Source organism: Poeciliopsis prolifica, unplaced genomic scaffold, assembly GCF_027474105.1.
Source record: "Poeciliopsis prolifica strain line A6 unplaced genomic scaffold, Auburn_PproV2 SCAFFOLD010, whole genome shotgun sequence".
Lineage (NCBI taxonomy): Eukaryota > Metazoa > Chordata > Actinopteri > Cyprinodontiformes > Poeciliidae > Poeciliopsis > Poeciliopsis prolifica.
Window position 1 is genome coordinate 5,527,908 of NW_026562385.1, and position 18,527 is coordinate 5,546,434.

At 39.6% G+C, this 18,527-nt stretch overlaps 2 protein-coding genes across 8 annotated transcripts; one reads left to right on the forward strand and one right to left on the reverse strand.

Moving 5' to 3' along the window:
• Nucleotides 1-754: 754 nt before the first annotated feature.
• rfx1a (regulatory factor X, 1a (influences HLA class II expression)) lies at nt 755-14,212 on the reverse strand. Of its 7 annotated transcripts, XM_055035746.1 has the most exons (20): nt 14,063-14,212; nt 11,127-11,222; nt 10,842-11,030; nt 10,278-10,387; nt 10,090-10,185; nt 9,782-9,931; nt 9,499-9,596; nt 8,920-9,367; nt 8,125-8,306; nt 7,410-7,529; nt 7,194-7,327; nt 6,913-7,031; nt 6,477-6,583; nt 6,234-6,385; nt 5,816-5,913; nt 5,380-5,529; nt 4,445-4,653; nt 3,283-3,436; nt 2,999-3,044; nt 755-2,908 (listed from the first exon to the last, which is right to left on the reverse strand). In XM_055035746.1, exons 2-20 carry the CDS (start codon nt 11,200-11,202, stop codon nt 2,748-2,750), a joined length of 2,799 nt encoding a protein of 932 aa, XP_054891721.1. In that variant the 5' UTR covers nt 11,203-11,222; nt 14,063-14,212; the 3' UTR covers nt 755-2,747. The 7 variants fall into 7 exon arrangements, with proteins under 7 accessions (XP_054891721.1, XP_054891720.1, XP_054891719.1 ...); XM_055035745.1 differs by having other exon boundaries at nt 8,125-8,300; nt 8,971-9,367; nt 10,842-11,222; XM_055035744.1 differs by having other exon boundaries at nt 8,971-9,367; nt 10,842-11,222.
• Nucleotides 14,213-16,243: 2,031 nt separating this feature from the next.
• Nucleotides 16,244-18,272, forward strand: rln3a (relaxin 3a). Its single transcript, XM_055035862.1, has 2 exons — nt 16,244-16,991; nt 17,438-18,272. The coding sequence occupies exons 1-2, from the start codon at nt 16,826-16,828 to the stop codon at nt 17,713-17,715; spliced, it is 444 nt and encodes a 147-aa protein (XP_054891837.1). The 5' UTR covers nt 16,244-16,825; the 3' UTR covers nt 17,716-18,272.
• Nucleotides 18,273-18,527: the final 255 nt, after the last annotated feature.

The following is an 18,527-nucleotide window of genomic DNA, read 5'->3' on the forward strand; positions in this document are numbered from 1 at the left end:
ACATAGAAGTTTTAAAACAAAGTTTTAAAGACAGAACTTTATCTTTAAAAAGACAGTTTTTTCTATTGACAAAATAGATCCTTCCAACCCAACAGAAACATCGTGGGCAGCACGGTGGCGCAGCAGTCAGTGCTGCGTCTTCACAGAGGCCATCTGTGTGGAGTTTGCATGGTCTCCTCACGTTTGCGTGGGTTTTCTCCGGGCGCTCCGGTTCCCCGCACATCTTCTAAAACATGCAGCTCAGGTCAGTTGGTCACTGCAAATATCCCCCAAACAGTGCTAAATGTTGTATTTGAGTCGGTCTTTGCTTTTATTCAGCATTTTCTTTAGTTCTTTGCAGCAAAAGCAGCTTGCTCAGTACATGTGCATTTAACACAGGAAGTCACAGTGAGCGTTTTGAGTATTTCTTTTTAATAAGGTGACTTGCTGGATGAAACAACAGCTCACCGAGCAGTTTATAGGTTTCCTTTTTTTAAGCCATAAGAAAATGTCAAACATTTGTTTTGCTTCACACAGAAAATATTTTTTGTCAGTTTGTTGGGGAGTTTTTTTTGTGTGTGAAAAGACCCATAAATTTGCCACTTTTTGTCGACCATCTTAGGACTTACTGTGTCTGACAATGATCCTACAATATTTACTTATCTACTGGTTTCCCACCCACCCCAAGCATTTTCCCCACAAAGATTAGAAATGTCGCCTGAGAAGTGACCTCAGCCGAACTTTGGGGAAATAAATCTCCACACAAAGAAGCTGGTGTAATTTTAAAAACTCCTTTAATTTATATCTTTAAAATTAAAAACATCTGATTTGCATTCTACCACCTCCAAAGGCACAGTCATACTTATAGCAGACCAAATTCATAAAACACTGCCACTGAACACCTTTTTTTAATCTTTTTTTTGTTTTGTCCTTCAATTTGTTTTGTACATAAGAAACAACGCACTATAAAAATGACTAAACAGTTTTACTGGTTAAACCACTCTGAATGGTGTAGATCATAGAAAGACGGGAGTGATATGTACTCAGCTGTAGTAGACTCCACTTAAGCTAATGTGCTGGTTTGAAAGCCGTCAGTCTCAACGAACTGCAGCCTTTTTAAAGACGTAGCATTGAAATATTCCGAAAAAACACATGAAATGTTTACACCAACCAATCTCGATGAACAGTGTTTAAGAATATGGAGGGTTGAAGCAAAACGAAGCCATTGGCAGGAGGGCTGAAATGCAGCGAGATGAGATGGTGGAGGGAAACAAAAAAAAAAAAGCGCTTTCAGATTTCTCACCTCCAACCAAATTCTCTGAACTGAGCAATCTGAAATATTCACATGTAATCTGACGCCTCCATCTCACCGCTAAAAGTACACAGAAAACTTCAAAGAAGAAGGTGAAAACAAAGGTTTGGATAAGATTTTTTTTTTTTTTTTTAAAGACGATAGTCAACGTGTGCAAAGAGAGCCTGGTCTGTGGTAAAGTCATCAGATATGATCAAGGGTTGATAACTCAACATACAATCACAAATCAATAAAGCACACAAAAATAATGCTGCTTACAATGTGAGACAACACAGCACCACACACAGCACGAGAGGTTCACTTAGTGACAACAAAATCCCAAAAATAGTGGATAAATATACAGCAGGTTATTTCACTGTTCTTACTCAGGCACAGTCCTCCAAAATCAAACAAACAAACAAAAACAACAACGAGACAGAGGGGAAAAAAAGCCTCAAAGAAAAGCAGGTTTGGCACAAAAATGAGGGGTGGAAAAAATGCAAACAAGGCAAGAAAATAACATCTCAAAGGAAATGAGGCCACAGAGGAACTTATTAGGCAGGATTAAAGCACTTTGAACATAAACGTCACGCATACAGTACATCTGTTGTGAAACCATAATATGAGTCCCTATAAAACTGCTTTTGTCTTTACAAGTGTGTAGCAGCTGCAGGAGACACCCAAAAAACAAAAACAAAACAAAAAAAACACACAGTTTTCTTTACAGGCCAATCAAGTCAACTCAAAGCTTCCCAAATGTGTAAGAAAATATCTACAGAAACACTTTCCATTAGTCACAATCAAACAAAACCGTGGTAAAACATGTTCAGTCAGCGTTCTGAAACAACAGCTTAGTGGTGCCAACAGAAAACACAAGCACACTAAACAAAGCCACCCCATATATATATAACCCCCTGCTGTTTTTTTTCTTTCTTTTTTATAGTTCCTACCTCAGTTTTGTATCATGTAGCACTTCACAGATTAGTAACAACTAGACTTAGCGCCCATGTTTGAACTCTGCTTCGCACCCTCCTCTACACGCAGACATTGCAGCATTTCAAGATCGCCTACGTATGGCAGTGACGGTTTCAGGTCGGAGGGGAGCAGGGCTGTTTTCAGCTAGGCAACAGGTTGTAAAAATTAAACATGCCTGGTTTTAGCTTTTTGTTTGTTTTTTTGTTTTTCTCCTTTACAGAATAATACAAATAAAAGTTCATTGCGTTTCCGTGTGCAGTAAGATTCTGGGTTCCAAAGCCACACAACCTATTGCAACATCAGACACGGTGGTGAAACTCAACAGGTGGTTTTGCCATCCGGGCAGCAGCAGTTAAAGAGAGTTTGGATTGCATTGCACCCAATTAAAACAGTTTTCAGCGACAGTGTTCACACACACCGACAGGACCTATTTACAGCTATCAAACGTATAAATTAGTGTTATTTGTTTTGTACATCTGTGCGCGAGAAAGACAGGAGCTGGTTAGTTGTCAGTCGACCCCGTGGTGAAGAGGACACGCTGGTCCGTTCTGGCCAGCTTGGCCGGAGGCTCCAGAGACTCCTCTCCAAGCACCGCCGCATCGGCGGGGAGGGTCAGCTCCTGCCCCTCTTCCTCACTCTCATCATCTTCTTCCTCTTCCTCCTCTGTGGATGACAAATGTGAATGGGACACAGTTATCGTTGATGCTCGGGGAGATGACTGTTGTTATTGGCAGTGATAGATTCAGTGCAGACCTTTGTCAGGATCCAGCTGGTTCAGACCGCGACCTAAACTGGCAAACTGACAGCAGGACAGGAATGAGTCAAGGAAGGCTTTCTTGTATTAATTGTTACTGTGAAAGCGTGTGTCAGGGTTCCTGTATGTTTTATGTTTATACTTTTTCATGATCAAAGATCGGATAGATGGATGAATACTACTTTTGGACAATAGGAAAAGGAATAAACGTGAAAATGCAAACATCTTTCCCCACTCTGAATTTATCCAGGCTGCGTAGGAACCCTGGTGTGTGAGTTAGTACCTCTCCCATCACGGCGATGGGGGTTTCTCCCTTAGCCTGGGCCACTCTGTGCTCAATAAGGTAATACATGTACTCGTCATACAGCAGGCGGATCAAGTGAAAGGAACCAAAACTGGCTGCACTTCGCAGGGTGAGGTCCCTGATCACCATGGAACTGGACAGCAGGAATGGAAAAACAAAACCCAGTCATACAAAACAAATCTCACTTCTGTGACCAAAAAAAAGGGATGCGGTGCATCCGTGTGCGTTCAACTGTGACAAACCTCTTTCCTAATTTCCTCATTTTAAATATCCTCAATTCCTCTTCTCAGTGTTATTCATCACATCTCAGTCACATCTTTGTCCTTCCTCAACAGTTGGAGGAAGGACAAAATGCAACAAATACTAAAGTAAGAGGAAGTGAGGGGGAAGCCATTTGTAACACTTTGACTTCCTTTATCCTAACTATCAGATTAAACCAAAAGTCATCTTATGTGCAAAATAATTGCCGAACAGACGATTAATGTCTTATAAGAAAGATTTATATTGTATTTTCAATGTAAAATATAATGCCCCGTTTAAACAGACCGATATCAACAAGTTGACTTCAAAAATTAATCTATGCAACAAAAACATTTTGTAAACATTGACTTCTGAACCACAAATAAGGGGAAGAAGTCGAGAAGAGACTAATTTGAGGAGTCTCAAATTAGACAAATGTATGATCTCATTATTTCACAGTAAATCTAGACTCACGCTGCTGAATCTCTTGCCAAAATAGGACTTTTTATTGGCTGTGAATGACCTCGTTACACTGCTGTAGTGCATCAGAGACCAGCGAACAAGCTAACATATGACAGTATGTTTTAAGCATGGAGACTATAGATCATAATAAACATCCTGAAAACAGTAGCAAGGTGACAGTAAAAGGAAGGAGGATGATGTCCAAGAGGAGCAATCAAAAAGTTGTTTCTTTTTTTTTTTAACTCCCCTGATAGCAACTGTACAATGTCAGCAGCTATGATGAACATTTATTTATCACATTTCAGAGAAGATATGAGAACATGAAAGATGCTTTAATGCATTCTTAAAGCTTTCAGCTCAAACCTCAAATCACACATCAGTGAAGAGCACAAGCCACCATGCAGCCTCTCTTTCCGTTGTCTTGTCTTTGCCATCATACCTGTAAAACGACCACTTGAGTAAGAAGAGCTTGGCAGCCTTTGGAAACGCAGGGCTGTGCTGGTATGGCTTCAGGACCTGGGAGACCACACCATCAAGCCACACGGCCCACTGCTCCAAGGAGTTCTGCTGCTGCAGGGTCAGCTTGAAGTCCTGCTCCAGCCTCTGCACCACACGGTCCTCGCACCTGCACACCCATGAAGCTTGCTCCTGCAGAGCGATACAGAGGAAAAACTTTACTTCAAAAATTTGCTTAGAAACAACTTTGCGTAGGTAGATCTTTTTGTCTTTGTCTGGAGGGTAATGCTAAAACCTTGTCAGAATGGTGTTGAGACTAAAGTGGAGTTGTATCAGGGCTGATGATTATTTGCAAAGGAAATGGAGGCAAGAGGTAGTGTCTCATCTTCCTGTGTGAAGCACTTAATCGTTTCCTGACAGAGCAAAACATTCTAACATTGACACAGTTTGAAATCAGAACGGCAGCATTCGTTTCTAGTATTATAATATATTAGCTTTCTACATTGTAGTCCTTTTATCTCAGATTGTTATGCCACTCATTTATAAGAAAGATATTAGTTGTTTAGAACCTCACTTCGATCATTCTGGGTTATTCCTTTTGCTAAATGAGTGAAAGATGTGAGCAAGAGGCACAGGGAGCTTAAATTTAAACCTAAACTTTCAGTCATGCTTTAAAATCAACCCCAGAGCCAAACCGACAACCTGCAGAAACGTTTCTGAGAAACAGAGAACAGAGAAGGGGCTTCCTGGGTTAGAAAGTGATCAAAACTGGCTGCGTGTCACGCCTTGTCAAAACCACAAGCTGCAGCAGAAATTACTGCTCTCTGCACAAAACTCAGATAAAGACTCAAGCCCCACTTGAAATTCAAGTGGTGTCACAGAGATGCTCTCACGGCCCAAAACTAAACCTAAACCAACCTGAACATTTGCAAAGTCGACTCGGTTGAGGTCGGAGAGCATCTGGTTGATCTGAGCTGTGTTCTGGAGGACAGCGCGGGCTGCCTGGGCAAGATGGTTCAGACTGGTGTAGCGGCGCAGCGTCTGGGCAAAAGCATTGGCTGACGTCACCTGAGGGCAAGGCAGGGTCAAAAAAGATTGATTAGAAACAACCTCATCAGAACAATTAGTCCCGGTAAATCCCCTTTCTTTGTGTATTTGCATACTAAACAAAACAAAATCTTCCAATTAAATTATTTCAAAAGTTAAATCAGTCCTTTCTAATACTTTTCTGAAAATATATTATTGCAGAAAATGCTTCAAATAAAAAATTTTTTTTAATCCAAAATGATGATGACCCAGGCATAACAGAAGTTTGCTCTTTTGTGAAATGCGAGGCAGTATTGGAGAGCTGTACCTTGATGCGGACCATTTCCTCAGGGATGTTCATCATGGCGTTGGTCAGCCAGCTCTCAAGGCTCTTGGCAAAGTTACGAATGGCTTGTGTTAAGGCACCTACAGGCAATAAACATAGTTGAAATGATGTAATAACTTTCCATTAAACCAGCATTGGTGAAGTGAAAGTATCACAAAGAGGAATAGTAAAACAAACAAAAAAAAGTAAGATCAGCTCAAATAAACAGGTAACAGAAAGAAAGCAGTGCAAAACCCAAGCAGATGAATAGTACAAGACTGTTTGAAGGTAGGCTTAATCTTTGCAGAATGACTTTTCTTAACTTGGCTTTGTTGAAACTGAAGTTTGTGGCTAAACATGCTTTAAAAGTCGCTGTTTAACCACACATGACAATGCTCTGTAATGCACTGCAGAGCCTTACTGGGGATGGGTCTGAGGACGTCGGGGATGAGGATCTCCACCAGGCTCTGGTACAGGCTGTTGTCACAGTCACGGCTCCAGCGCAGCACTGGCTCGTACTTGCACAGCAACACCAGGCAGGATTTTGGGAGGCGCTTCTCTGACTCATCGTGCCTGTGAAAATGGAAAGTTTGCATGGAAAAAGTCGGACTCCTATAGCAGAAATAAATTGCTACTCTCTGCCAAAAGGAATGGAAACACTTACACGGCCATTGGAGTATCTCCAGCTTGGCTTTGGCTGAATCTCCAGAAGGTTTTCCATAGAGTCTCTACCAGCGTAAACTGCAGATTGACCATCACGTCCAGTATGGCCTGAGAAAAAAAAACTCTATATCAGATACATGCACAGCTGATAATGAATCACCATCTTTTTTTTTTTTTTTGTAAGTTTAAAGTGACCATATTTAGAAAAACTATAATTCTGGCTCCAATTTTGAAAAATGAATTCTAATAAATGCATTTCCAGTCAATACTGTTAAAAATAGTCCTTCTAGAAGGGATCTACTCCACCTTTAAGTTGCTTCTGCATCACTCTCCCCTTAACAAAGAAGGACTTCATCTATTTTTACACAATGCAAGGATTCAAAAACAACATGGAAAAGCCATTCTCATGAATATTTGGTGTAGAAGCTTTCTGGTACCTCACAGTGTTCTCTGTAAAGCAGCTGAAAGCTCTTTATGTGGTCGAGTTCAATTCCCTCCGGGAGAGACTTCCCATGGAGGTCGATGTCTGGAAACTCCGGGAGAGATCGAGAAGCATCTGGAGACATTATCCACGCACAGATTACCCAGAGGTAAATAACATTATATGCATTATAAATTACTTTAATGTAGGTATAATGGACCTATAATAGATCTGTTTATTCATGTTTCTCAGGTGAAACTGTCTGATCACTGTAGCATGAACTATCACCAAACTCACCCAAGAACTGCTGGTACTGCTGAACCTGGGTGCTGATGTCCACATGTCCTGATCCCTGTTGCTGCTGCTGCTGCTGGCCTGCTCCTGCTGCAGTACCATTGGTCATACCTTCAACTTTATGCACAGGCTTCAACCTGCAAGGAACAAGGGTATCGACTGAATTACAACATTACAGCAGCATCATGACAAACAGGATGTGAATAGTTGTGTTCAAACCTTTGTTTCTGAGAGAATGGCTGTTGCCTCATTGCCAAATGTTGTTGGTCTTCCATCAGTCGGAGAAGAGATGAGCCGGCCTTGATTCTCAGTCCGTAATAATGGTATTTAGAATTGCCCCTAAAAGGAGAAAAAACAATCAAGAAGTTTCTTTATTTTATGAAATTTATCCACCTACCCCTATTCTGAGTTCATCTGTAAGGAGAGTAGACTACAACTGAAAGGTGAAGGAAATGATGCATATATGTTTTGTAAAAACAAATAATTTTAAAAAAGTGAGTTAGGCATTTGGTTTCAGCCAACTTGAGTTATTAGTTCTAAAGCCAACATCTCGAAACCAATATTTGTATTGCGCTACTAACTATCTGCGTATCAGCTCTGATCATCTCCCTTACCCTTACTGAAGAAAAACACTCCCTTTGCATGAAGCTGCCATCAACATGTTTCACTGTGAGGACGATGTGTTCAGGATGACTTGCAGTGTTAATTTCAGGGCACACATAGCGATTTGTACGGAGGCCACAACGTTCAACTTTGATCTCATCCAACCACAGCCTATGGTTTGTGGCGAACTTGAAATAGATTTTTTTTTTTTTACCAACAAACACTTTCTGGTTGCCACTCTTAAATGAAGGGCCGTTTTGAGGAGTACCTCACTAAAAGAAGTTTTTTCTGGGGCTTCATATAGAAGTTGGACACTTTTTCAGACACCTACCGAGTGCCCAGGCGCCGCGTCCGCAGCCCCATGAACACGGATCGGATGAGTTTCCCGAAGGAAGCAGCGTTGACTGGTTCAAGCTTCTGTTCCTGGCAGTGCAGCAGGTAGTGGCAGTACAGCGTGGAACGTGGCAGACTTACTCCTTCAGCCGTCTCATAGTTGTCCAGCAACCACTGTACCTGACACACATGCAACGAAAGAGAAAAGCAAAAAAGAAAACGGCTGGTGCGATTAGAAACACCGGTAAGTGCCAACATATTTGCCAACACATTTGAAAATGAATAGAAATAGTCCATGCAGTAAAAGTTTTATCACTGAATCCTACAAACACAGATCCATTCGCATTCACAGCTCGGTCATCCATTCAGGAATGAAAACAAAAACGTCTGTTTGCGTGCCGTGGCATACAACTTTGGTATGCAATGAATCAATGACCTGGAATACTGATGGGATGTCTACCTAACATGTTTTTAGTAAATATTATTATCACATGGGAACCAATATGATGAATTTAAGATGAACTGTATTGTGTTGGGGCATTTCAAGCAAATTATAAATGCCCCTCATCGCATGCACTGCAATGACATGAGAATGATGAGGTCATGGTTTAGTTTTTCCTTAGAGGAGGAACGTTTTGCAAGTTTTAGTGTTGATCCAAGCCCTCAGATTGTTGTCATGTGTTCTGATTGACAAAACTCCACTATGACATCATCATCTGTGTGCGCCATCGGAGGGTTGTGTGGATGGGAACGGAACGAGAAGAAAACTCCTGCGCTTGGCGCCTCTGCATACCTTCTTGTCTGCCGACGGCACGCTACTCTCCTCGCCCTCTGTAATACTCACAGTGGCTGGGGAGGCACGGGCGCTGTGTGAGTAGTTCTGACTGTTCCCGGCGGCCCCTCCATTGCTGCTGCTGCTGCTGCTGTTGCTGCCACTGCCCAGCATGTAACCACCCTGGATCACGTAACTGCCTGCTGCGCTACCATTGGTGCCCGCCCCTTCCTCTGACCCGTTGGCAGTGCCCCCGGCGGTCACAACAGTGGCGCCGGCCCCTGCTGCACTAGTGGGCTGGGCCACAAACATGGACACGCCCCCTGTGGCGCCGGCAGTCACAGCGACTGTCAAACTTGTGCCGGGGGAAGAGGCCTGTGCGCCTGATGTCGGCTGACCTTCGTAATACTGAGCAGCTGTGCTCTGGGTGTACAGCGGCGTTTCAGTGTAAGGGAAGTTGCTGGAGCGGCTAGATGAGAGAAAAATAAAGATTTCTTTAAAAACGTTTAGAAAGCACAGCATGTAAGGCAGAAAATAATTTCTGATTTGACATTTTAAGACGATTATCGGACACGAGTGACATTTTAAGACGATTCTGACATGGTGCTGGTGGTGTAGTTGGTGTCTCCTCCTTCCACATACTGCACTTGATTGGCGTACACATGCTGTACCGGCACTGAAGCAAGCTGCTGCTGGACCTAAAGAGTCAGCACACACAAAATCCAATAAATCCTTGTTAGTAACTCTTTCAACATCAGGAAACTGAATTCATTTTGCATACTTTCCATTTGTAATTAAAACAGCACAAATTACTCAGCTGCAATTACAATCGTTGTTCCTTCAGCTTTAAAGCAGCACTTTCCCTTGTGTCTCCCTAACCTACTTGGTAAAAAACAGTCCAGAGCCCACTGTTGTCATTGTGGACTTTTGGCACCCAGGCCAAAGATTCAGGATCTGCTGTCAGATGATGAAGTGGCAACTCGTCTACTGTCCTATCTCTGCCTAACTCGACGGCCTCCATTGAAACGGGAAGCTAAAAGGTCCACAGAGACAATAAGCTGACAAATACTGAGCCAGAATGAGGGGAAGTTAAACATCTATCAGCACTCATGTATTTTAAGAACTGAAGGTATAAAGACCAATTGGTTCGTATTTAGCCTTGTGTACCTTTTGTGTGTATTTTCAACTTACTTCCTGTGTGATATGAACAGGCTGTAGATTGGTGACACTGAGTTGTGTGCCTGGCTCAGTTTTGGCTATCTGAGAAGTGGCCTGCACCACCGACCTCTGTTGAGACAAAAATCCTTTTAGAACAAAAAAATATATATCTAAACAAATAGAGGTTAATAAGTGTATTTGTAAATATGAATATATCTTACTTGTTGTGCTGCCTGTACCTGCTGAACAACCTGTGTGGGAACTCCTGTCTGCACAACAGCTGGAGGTGGGCTAGAATCTGACACACTGTCACTTGAGTGAAGAGAACCCTCTGGAAGTAAAAAGCCAGAACAATCAAAATTCAGATATTTCTGGTTTAAATACAGCTTTTATTTCTTAAGATTGTACCAATAACTCTAATAACAAACATTACCTTTTCAATTAATTGTGGCAAACAACATATATTCTTAATAAGAATGAACAAGTCATGTTGGGTCAGATGCTATTCAACAAAACATACATATTTATTCACATACCACAAATCTTGACCATTCAGATTTGAATGGTCAAGATTTGTGGTATGTGAATTCAGATTTGAATGGTCAAGGTTGTACATAATAAATACCCCCCAAAATTTTTGTTTTTAGTTTTATTTTTTGCAGACACCACTGAAGCTCTACAACTAAACTATAGCATCCCTTGAGCACAGATGTGCAGCTGCATAAATAATGATTCCATGGTGTTGAGGACATTTTACCAAATGATGTGCTAAATTCAGACGTTACCTGTGACTGTAACAACAATGTACTGAGGAGTGCTTTGAGCATTTCCAGACTGCGTGGGGGAACCCTGGATCTCTGCTGTCACGTACTGCGTTTGAGCCGGCTGCACCTGTGATGCAGTCTGGGTTTGACTCCCGGCTGCAGGCTTCTGAGAGGCGACCACGGAAACCTGCTCAGTGGGAGTAGTTTGGCCTGTAGGTGTGACAACAGTGGGAGTAGCCACAGCAGTTTGAATCTCTGTCAGAAACTGAGGAGTAGTTGCAGGGGTAGAGGCAGTGTCAGGCTGACCCGGCGAGACGGTCACAGCAGCCCCCTGAGGCTGGACTGCTGGTTGCATCTCCCCTACATAGGCTGAGGTGGCCATTTCAAGACCTGGGAATCACCCTAAAACAAAAAAAGAAAGAGAGAAGAAAAATTGGATTTCGATAAAAAAAAACTGATACAGTTATTACACAAAGAAGATTATCTAATAGCTGAGCAAAACATAAAGTATTACCTGAAAATATGCACCTAATACTTGTAAATAACATTTATATTTCAAGGAATTACGATTAGAAGTTACAATTGGTCTAAAAGTGTAAGATGGTGAGCAAACATAAAAATAATTTGCATGCTAGGGATATCAGGGTTAGATCTACATTCTCATTTTTCTGGAAAATGCAAATGAATGAATGAGGTCTGTTCAAAATTGCCGCAGTGGTGGACCTGTTGGCAGAGCAGGTACTGAAGAGATGTGGGGGAGGAACAATGATGGGAATAAGCAGTTTGGTGTCTCATTACGTGTAACAAGATCTCCCGACATAAAACCTTTCATTTAGTTTTGCCTGTTATGTAAGCTAAGATGATACCTCAACACAATGTCTTATTGTTGCAAATCATCCTGTTTTAAGCCACTATAATGCACCAAGTGTAACTAAGTTCATTGCTTTTACTTAGGTATTGTCATATAACATTGGTGTCTCAACATTAACAATATTTTAGAGTAAATGACAATGACTTACAAAGGAATTTGTTTTCTACAAAACTCCAAACACATTAACATGGCATTGCATTAAACTTATTTTGATTTTTACAGCTGTTAGCAACCATTTTATAGATTTACCTAGACATTAAAAAGATATCTGCTCTCTATTCAATATTTTTTCTGCTTATTATTAATAGATTCTTTAGGTTTGTCATTTCTTCATTTGGATAGCAGTTGTAACTAAATCTGAAGTTTACACAAACTCTTCATGAGCATGAATTTCATATCAATCTTTACCTTTAATCTGTTTATTTCAATGGTTCTTTTGTAGAATTGACCAAAAATAGACAGAAAACATCAGTGAACTTGATCCCATAATAAATACATATATGTATTATACATTGATAATAAATATATGTATTTTTGGAATATGTTTACATTAACAAGTTGCATAGTAAAATAGCTGCAATGCTATTTGCAACCATATACTAACTTCTTCCATGACACTGGCTTGATATTTGACAATAAGTTGATTTTTAATGTTGATTTACTGACACAAATGTGTCCTTTAAACATTGTCCATAAATTTTCCATTTAGCTTTCTTTGTTTGTTCTAAAACCAGCTTTGGATGTGTGTGGAGAACCCAGATCTGGCAAAGTTTCGAGGTGTTGACTTCAGTTGAAGTTAAAAAAAATTGGGGGTTACTGTGCAAGAAACCTTTCGCAAGACAAATGTTAATGGAAGGACTGCATAATTTTCAGCCTATGTTTGGAATATTGACCCAGTTCTGAATGAGAGAATCAGCAATAAATCCAACGTAGTAAGAGAATTTCTGTTGTATATCATGAATTTCTTCCACACTGAAAAGCATGATCTACATAAATCACTAAGAGTCCCAAATTAAAGACATTAGGGTCTTGATGAATGTATGTAAATTTATGTCTGGAGCTGTTTGTCTGGGAAAAAGAGACTTAAAAACAAATAAATCATTCATGAGTGCATACAATAAGTGTGGATTGATGAGAACAAAACTTAAAATATGTGAACAAAACATCAAACATTAAAAACAAGTCAGAAATAAGAAGGTATTTTACCAAGTTGCTATGTAATGATTGACTGTTTTTAAATGCTTGATACAGTTAGTGGTGCTCTACTCTAAGAGAGTTTAAAAGTCCTTTGATGAATACAGCACACAGAAAAAGCAGTACAGAAAAAGTCCACGTTGCACAGACATTAAAATCGTTGTTTTTTTTTGTTAGGGAAAAAAGAATCCCATATGCTGTAGGATATAAATTATGCACAAGAACAGCTATTGTTAGTGGAATTTAATATGACAGACTAATAAATGATTTCAATGTTACATCGTATTTATAGGTAGGGGCCTATTTATCTCTATAGTCAACATTACCAGGGACTAGTGCAAATGTGGATATAATTTGAAACTATACATTTCCCATTTAATGGATGCTGGGAGAGAGTGAGGGCTTTATTCCACTATAATAAACATATGTTGTCTGTTTACATTCGACACATTGTTCTACTTTTGCACGGTCATTAACTATTAAAATAGATACACTGCTCTCTCAGACCAGCCAAACACCTGCATAACGCCCTCCTCCGCCACGCCCCTCGCACGTTAAATGTCTGCCACCTGCCACAGCTGTCTCAGATTTCACACATATTTCATACCTACTCCTTCCAAGCCCAGATACCATAACCCGTACTCGGTCATTCGACTTATATACCGGTCTCATTTTATTTCTCCACTGGACCGTACACGTTATCAAACCTGTGTGGTGAGTGAGTTGATTAGTACATCATGACGTTTTAATACGGCACCTCATGCGCACTATGTGCCGAAATAAACACGGCTAACGTTCATTTCTAACGATATGATACGAAAGCTTCACGCAGTGACGAGCCCAAGCTTGTCGTGACAGCTTTCTAGCAAGGTAACTCGATAAGCAAGCTAACTGGTCTCTACAACAACCGCCATTTTGTACCTTTTGCATTTGACATCGCCATAACAACGGCCTGCTTGACTATGCATCTGTGGCTCCGCCGTCATGGCAGGCAAGACTCCGTGTCATTAGAAGGAGATGCATACACTAACCGTCGCGCTTAACTTGTTAACGGACCAACGGCTAGCTTTAGGCTAACCTCGCTGAAAGGCTGACTCCCGTTATGGCTACTGTAACAAGGAAAAAGCAAAAGCACAATTCAGTGTGAACCACCAAGAGGGAAAATGTTTCGATTTACCTATAACTTGACCTCCACGCGCACTTGTCCCAAAATAAAATATCCTCTTATATTTTTATAGTGGATTCAGTTGTTGTTGTTGATTCTCGTTGCTGGGTTCTTGTCGCCAGGGCTACCGTGGCTATGGCGCTTCGTCCTCACCAGGGCAACTGTTGCTACCCACCCGCTGCCTTCCCTCCCCCTTCTTCGCTCTGATTGGCTGAAGCAAACCAAATTTAGTTAAAGTCATAGTAGCAGTGAAAAAAAATACTACAAAGCACCCCACGCCCTTTTGAGTATAATCACTTTTAATAGCATTTTTAACAGAGCAATAACATAATATGTATGTTTCAGATAGAATAGTGAAGTCAATTTACACAAGTATAACTAAAAGTGACATACCTATAGATTCAGTGTATTTTTTAAAGCATTTATTTATTCCTGCTAGTTTTGATGATTATGTCTTACATTTGATGAAAAGCTACATTTTACTTTCTTGTGAAATAGGAATATTGCATAAGAAGAATAGAGTAAAGGATTTTTGTTACTGAAATGTTATGTTGTGGCCATTTTACCTATAAATCACGAGGAAGAGTCAATGACCACGAAAGGTCATTTCTAAAGAAGCCTATTGCTCACAGAGTGCTGTCTGTGCCCAAGGATTTTAATGCAAAGTGGAAAACAATCCATACACAATAGGGTTAAGCACAACCTTGAGAAGATTGCAAAGCAAAACACCAAGATTGGGGGAGAATCAAAAAGTATGGACTGAAGATGAAGTAGAGCCACCTCGGATAATCGGAAGCATCAGAACCATCAGAACCATCAAAACCATCAGAACCATCACAAGCATCTGATTCTGTCCCTCATTTTTATTCATTTTTATTTGTCGCTTTGTGAGTAGAGTCAGCAAAACTAGGTTTCACTTTTACTGAATCATTAATAGTATTTTGCTGAGTTTTTCCACTTTCTATATTCTGCCACTGTTTCACAAATAATGTGAAAACTCTTACTTCACCAAAACTGAATAAATTTAACTTTACAAGCAGCATCCCAAACAGTAATCAATTTAACTATTTAACAGTATCCATGTCTATGCATAGATACCAAAAAGAAAAGTGAATGTTACTGATGATGGGAAGAAATCCAAAGTAAAAAGGCAAAAATCTATGATGTAAAAGTTGTAAATACTGATTAATTAAGCCATATATTTTACGCAATACAAATTATATTTTTAAAGTTGGGAAAATATACATTTATACATGATAATAAATGGATGATATATTGATTATGAAAAATAATAAGAGAAATATAGGAAATTGTGTGTGTGTGTTTGTTAAAACCATCCAATGAACTTTTTAGATGTTGAAAAACAGTTTTTTCTGTCTACTAATTACTGATTCAGGCTTAGAAAGGTTAAAATTTCTTCTGCAAAAGTAAAACAAAATACAATATTTGCATAACATACTGTATTTTAAGATTTATTGTATACAATTACACAGTCAAGATAAAACAACACATTTTAAAGTTTGTTCAAAACAAACACATTTATTGATTTAACTGGTTTGCATTTTCATTGTGCTGCTATGACCCCCATGATGACGTGTTAATGAGTGTCATAGTGGATGCCCTGCCAAAATGCCATTTAGCTTGGTTTTTATCCTTCCATTAATTACAGATTCACCGCTGCTATTGTAATTTCCTAAACGGGTGACCTTTGACTATGTAGCAACTGATAAAAAATGTACTTTATAGTTTTCTGACTCATGGCAAGAATTCAATGTTATCTATTTTTGAAAATGTCACTGATCCTTTCTCAGTCCCTCCTGTTCACCTTTTGGCAAAGGGCTAACAGAAAAGGTAATTTTCAATTTAAAAAAAAAAAAAAGAAGAAAATGTTCAAAAGTCATATCGGGTGATGTGAAAATCAAGAATGGCAAATAGTCCACATAATAATTAAAATCAACATGTCAGAAGCAGAATCAAATCCTATTTCTTTCTTTCCATTTTCTTTACCTGTTTGCCCCGGCAAAGTTGCATGAGGGCTGGTGCCTATCTGTGGGGTTTCAATTTTAATGTGATTGTACCTTCACTGCTCTTCTGGTCGGATAACCTGATACAACCTGATAGTGATTTCTTATGTTTGTCTAAGAGAAGTGAAGACCACTTTTAGCTGCCATGATTGATGTTATAAAACTCCTGATAAGTACATTTGTTATGTGCCACCCAGAGACATGGACAAGGATCCCATCTGGTCACCCTTTTGCAAACTTTCTAGAAGCACCCCTGCTCTGAGATGAGACCTTTCTGTGTTTTTCTTCTGAATACAAACCATGTTTGAAATCGTTGCACGTCAATATGAAATCTGATCAGTTAGTCATAGCTTGTTTGGATAATTACAGAGACTTTGATTGAGTATGTTACAAATTTGAGAAAGGGTTAAATTTAGGGACAGTGATGGAAATGAATATACGTCATAAGCTGAAATACAATTGGATCACAGATGCTTCTAATATATTGGATGATTATGCCACCTTTGGTCTGCCTTTTGTTTCCATAAAGGTCTTCCGCTATATCACTTTTTCAGATCTTTCTCTCTCTCTCTCTGGTGGAGAAGGCCTGGCATCCTCTTCAATGCATGGCAACAAATTCCTTTATAAACCACATCTGGATCACTTGGAGGGGCATAGCTCAAGCAAACTGGGACACAGACATTTAATATATTAAAAAAAAAAAAAAAAAGAACTTGAATTTTTCCATCTTGCTTTACTTGCTTGGGATACAATGTGGAAAGCAGTGGTAATGGCCGTGTGTTTGCTTGTGGCTGGGGTTGGAGCTCAGCCCATGGAGGATCCAACGTATGGGGTGAAACTCTGTGGCAGAGAGTTTATTCGAGCTGTCATCTTCACCTGCGGAGGATCACGCTGGAAGCGATCACTTAGAAGTCAAGGTAAGCCTACAGGAGCTGCTTAATCTCCCCTTTCACTCTCGTTGTACTGACAGGATACTTTTTTAAAATCTAACTTGATCTCATGATGGTCAAAATCACACATTATTACATCTACCGGTATTCATAAGATTTCCAAACCAGTACAGAGTTAATTTAAAATCCATGATCAAGTTTTTGTTTGAATTGTTTGACAATGTTTGACAATTCTTCTCTTTTTTTTTTTTTTGCAGAAGAAAAGTGTAATTGATTCCATATTTTTGCCATGAAGTTTAAGGGTACTGGTTCAAGCAACAATTGAAATAGAATATCTATAAACCAGATATTAATAGAGTTATGTTACAATAACAGGTGCATTTGATGATCCAGGTACTCCTACTATCATGTAACCTTTTGGTTCATCTTTTATAATAGTAAACATGAGCAACCTATATTGTTCTGTCCACCAGATGTTTCAGAAGACCCATTCACCTCCCATCAAGATGAGTCTTCAGAGGGCTTGACCTCCAACTTTGAAAATTTCCTTCAAACAACCAAAGACCTCAGCTTCACGCCCCAAAACAACCCTAATGTTGGGTTCAGCAGGTCCACCCGGTCGTTCATTACTGATGAAATCCTGGAGGCTCTCCGGAAAGCTGACCGCAAAGGCCGGGACGTCGTGGTGGGTCTGTCCAACGCCTGCTGCAAGTGGGGCTGCAGCAAAAGTGAGATCAGCTCCCTTTGCTGAGGGTTGATGAATGAGTGCATGTGTTAGCAAATCTTTTTACACCCTCCCACAAATATGCACACATTAATACAGAAACGTTTTTGTTTTATTTAACGTTTGTCAAGCAGTTGAGTCAAATTAGTAAATGTGTTCTGTTTTCCATACTAAATGTCTTCAATGTTTAAAGATAGACAGGAATAAATGTACTTTTTTTCATTCCTGATTAGATTAATGTTTCTGCAACTTTTAAGAACTTTGTGCTACATTTTGTAAAACTTCATAAACAGCCTGTCATGTGAAAGTAAGTCTAATGCCATTTGTAGTGTAAAATTCTTTTCTGTATGTTTCATTGAACAAATGTGAATAACAATTTCCCATTCAAAACAACAAAACTGTCATGAAACTATAAACTGCCTTACTCACAAACATGTTGATGTGGTTTTTTTCCCCTCATAGACATATTTATCACATAAATGTTGTCAACAAAATGCAGAAGAAAACAAACTCTTGAGGAAGTGGTCAATCTCAGAAGCAAATGGAAAAACAACTGCAATAAAGTAAAACCAGTGTCAGTTCAATTTTTTTTTGCACCACTCTGTTCATGTAAATTCTAGTGAAAGTACTCTGTCCATTCTGATAAGCAAAGTAAAAAAAAACACCCTTGATATGCTTTGAAAAAAAAAACTGAAGGTGAAAAGGAAAAGCAACAAAAAGTGGAATAAAATTTGAAATAACTGCATTCAGTTACATTATACATCATCAAGCTGTTCCAATTTATTATAAATTGAAGTGTGATTAAAAACAGACACTCCAAAAAGGAAACAAACAAAAAA

What these genes read in the sequence shown, in the direction of transcription:
- rfx1a (XM_055035741.1), bottom strand. Translation starts at nt 11,202, where the DNA reads ATGGCCACCTCAGCCTATGTAGGGGAGATGCAACCAGCAGTCCAGCCT. An exon ending in CATTGTTGTTACAGTCACAG is followed by an intron (nt 10,388 to 10,841) that starts GTAACGTCTGAA and finishes TTTTACTTCCAG; the next exon opens with AGGGTTCTCTTCACTCAAGT. An exon ending in CGTCCTCAGACCCATCCCCA is followed by an intron (nt 5,914 to 6,233) that starts GTAAGGCTCTGC and finishes TATTGCCTGTAG; the next exon opens with GTGCCTTAACACAAGCCATT.
- rln3a (XM_055035862.1), top strand. Translation starts at nt 16,826, where the DNA reads ATGTGGAAAGCAGTGGTAATGGCCGTGTGTTTGCTTGTGGCTGGGGTT. An exon ending in GCGATCACTTAGAAGTCAAG is followed by an intron (nt 16,992 to 17,437) that starts GTAAGCCTACAG and finishes TCTGTCCACCAG; the next exon opens with ATGTTTCAGAAGACCCATTC.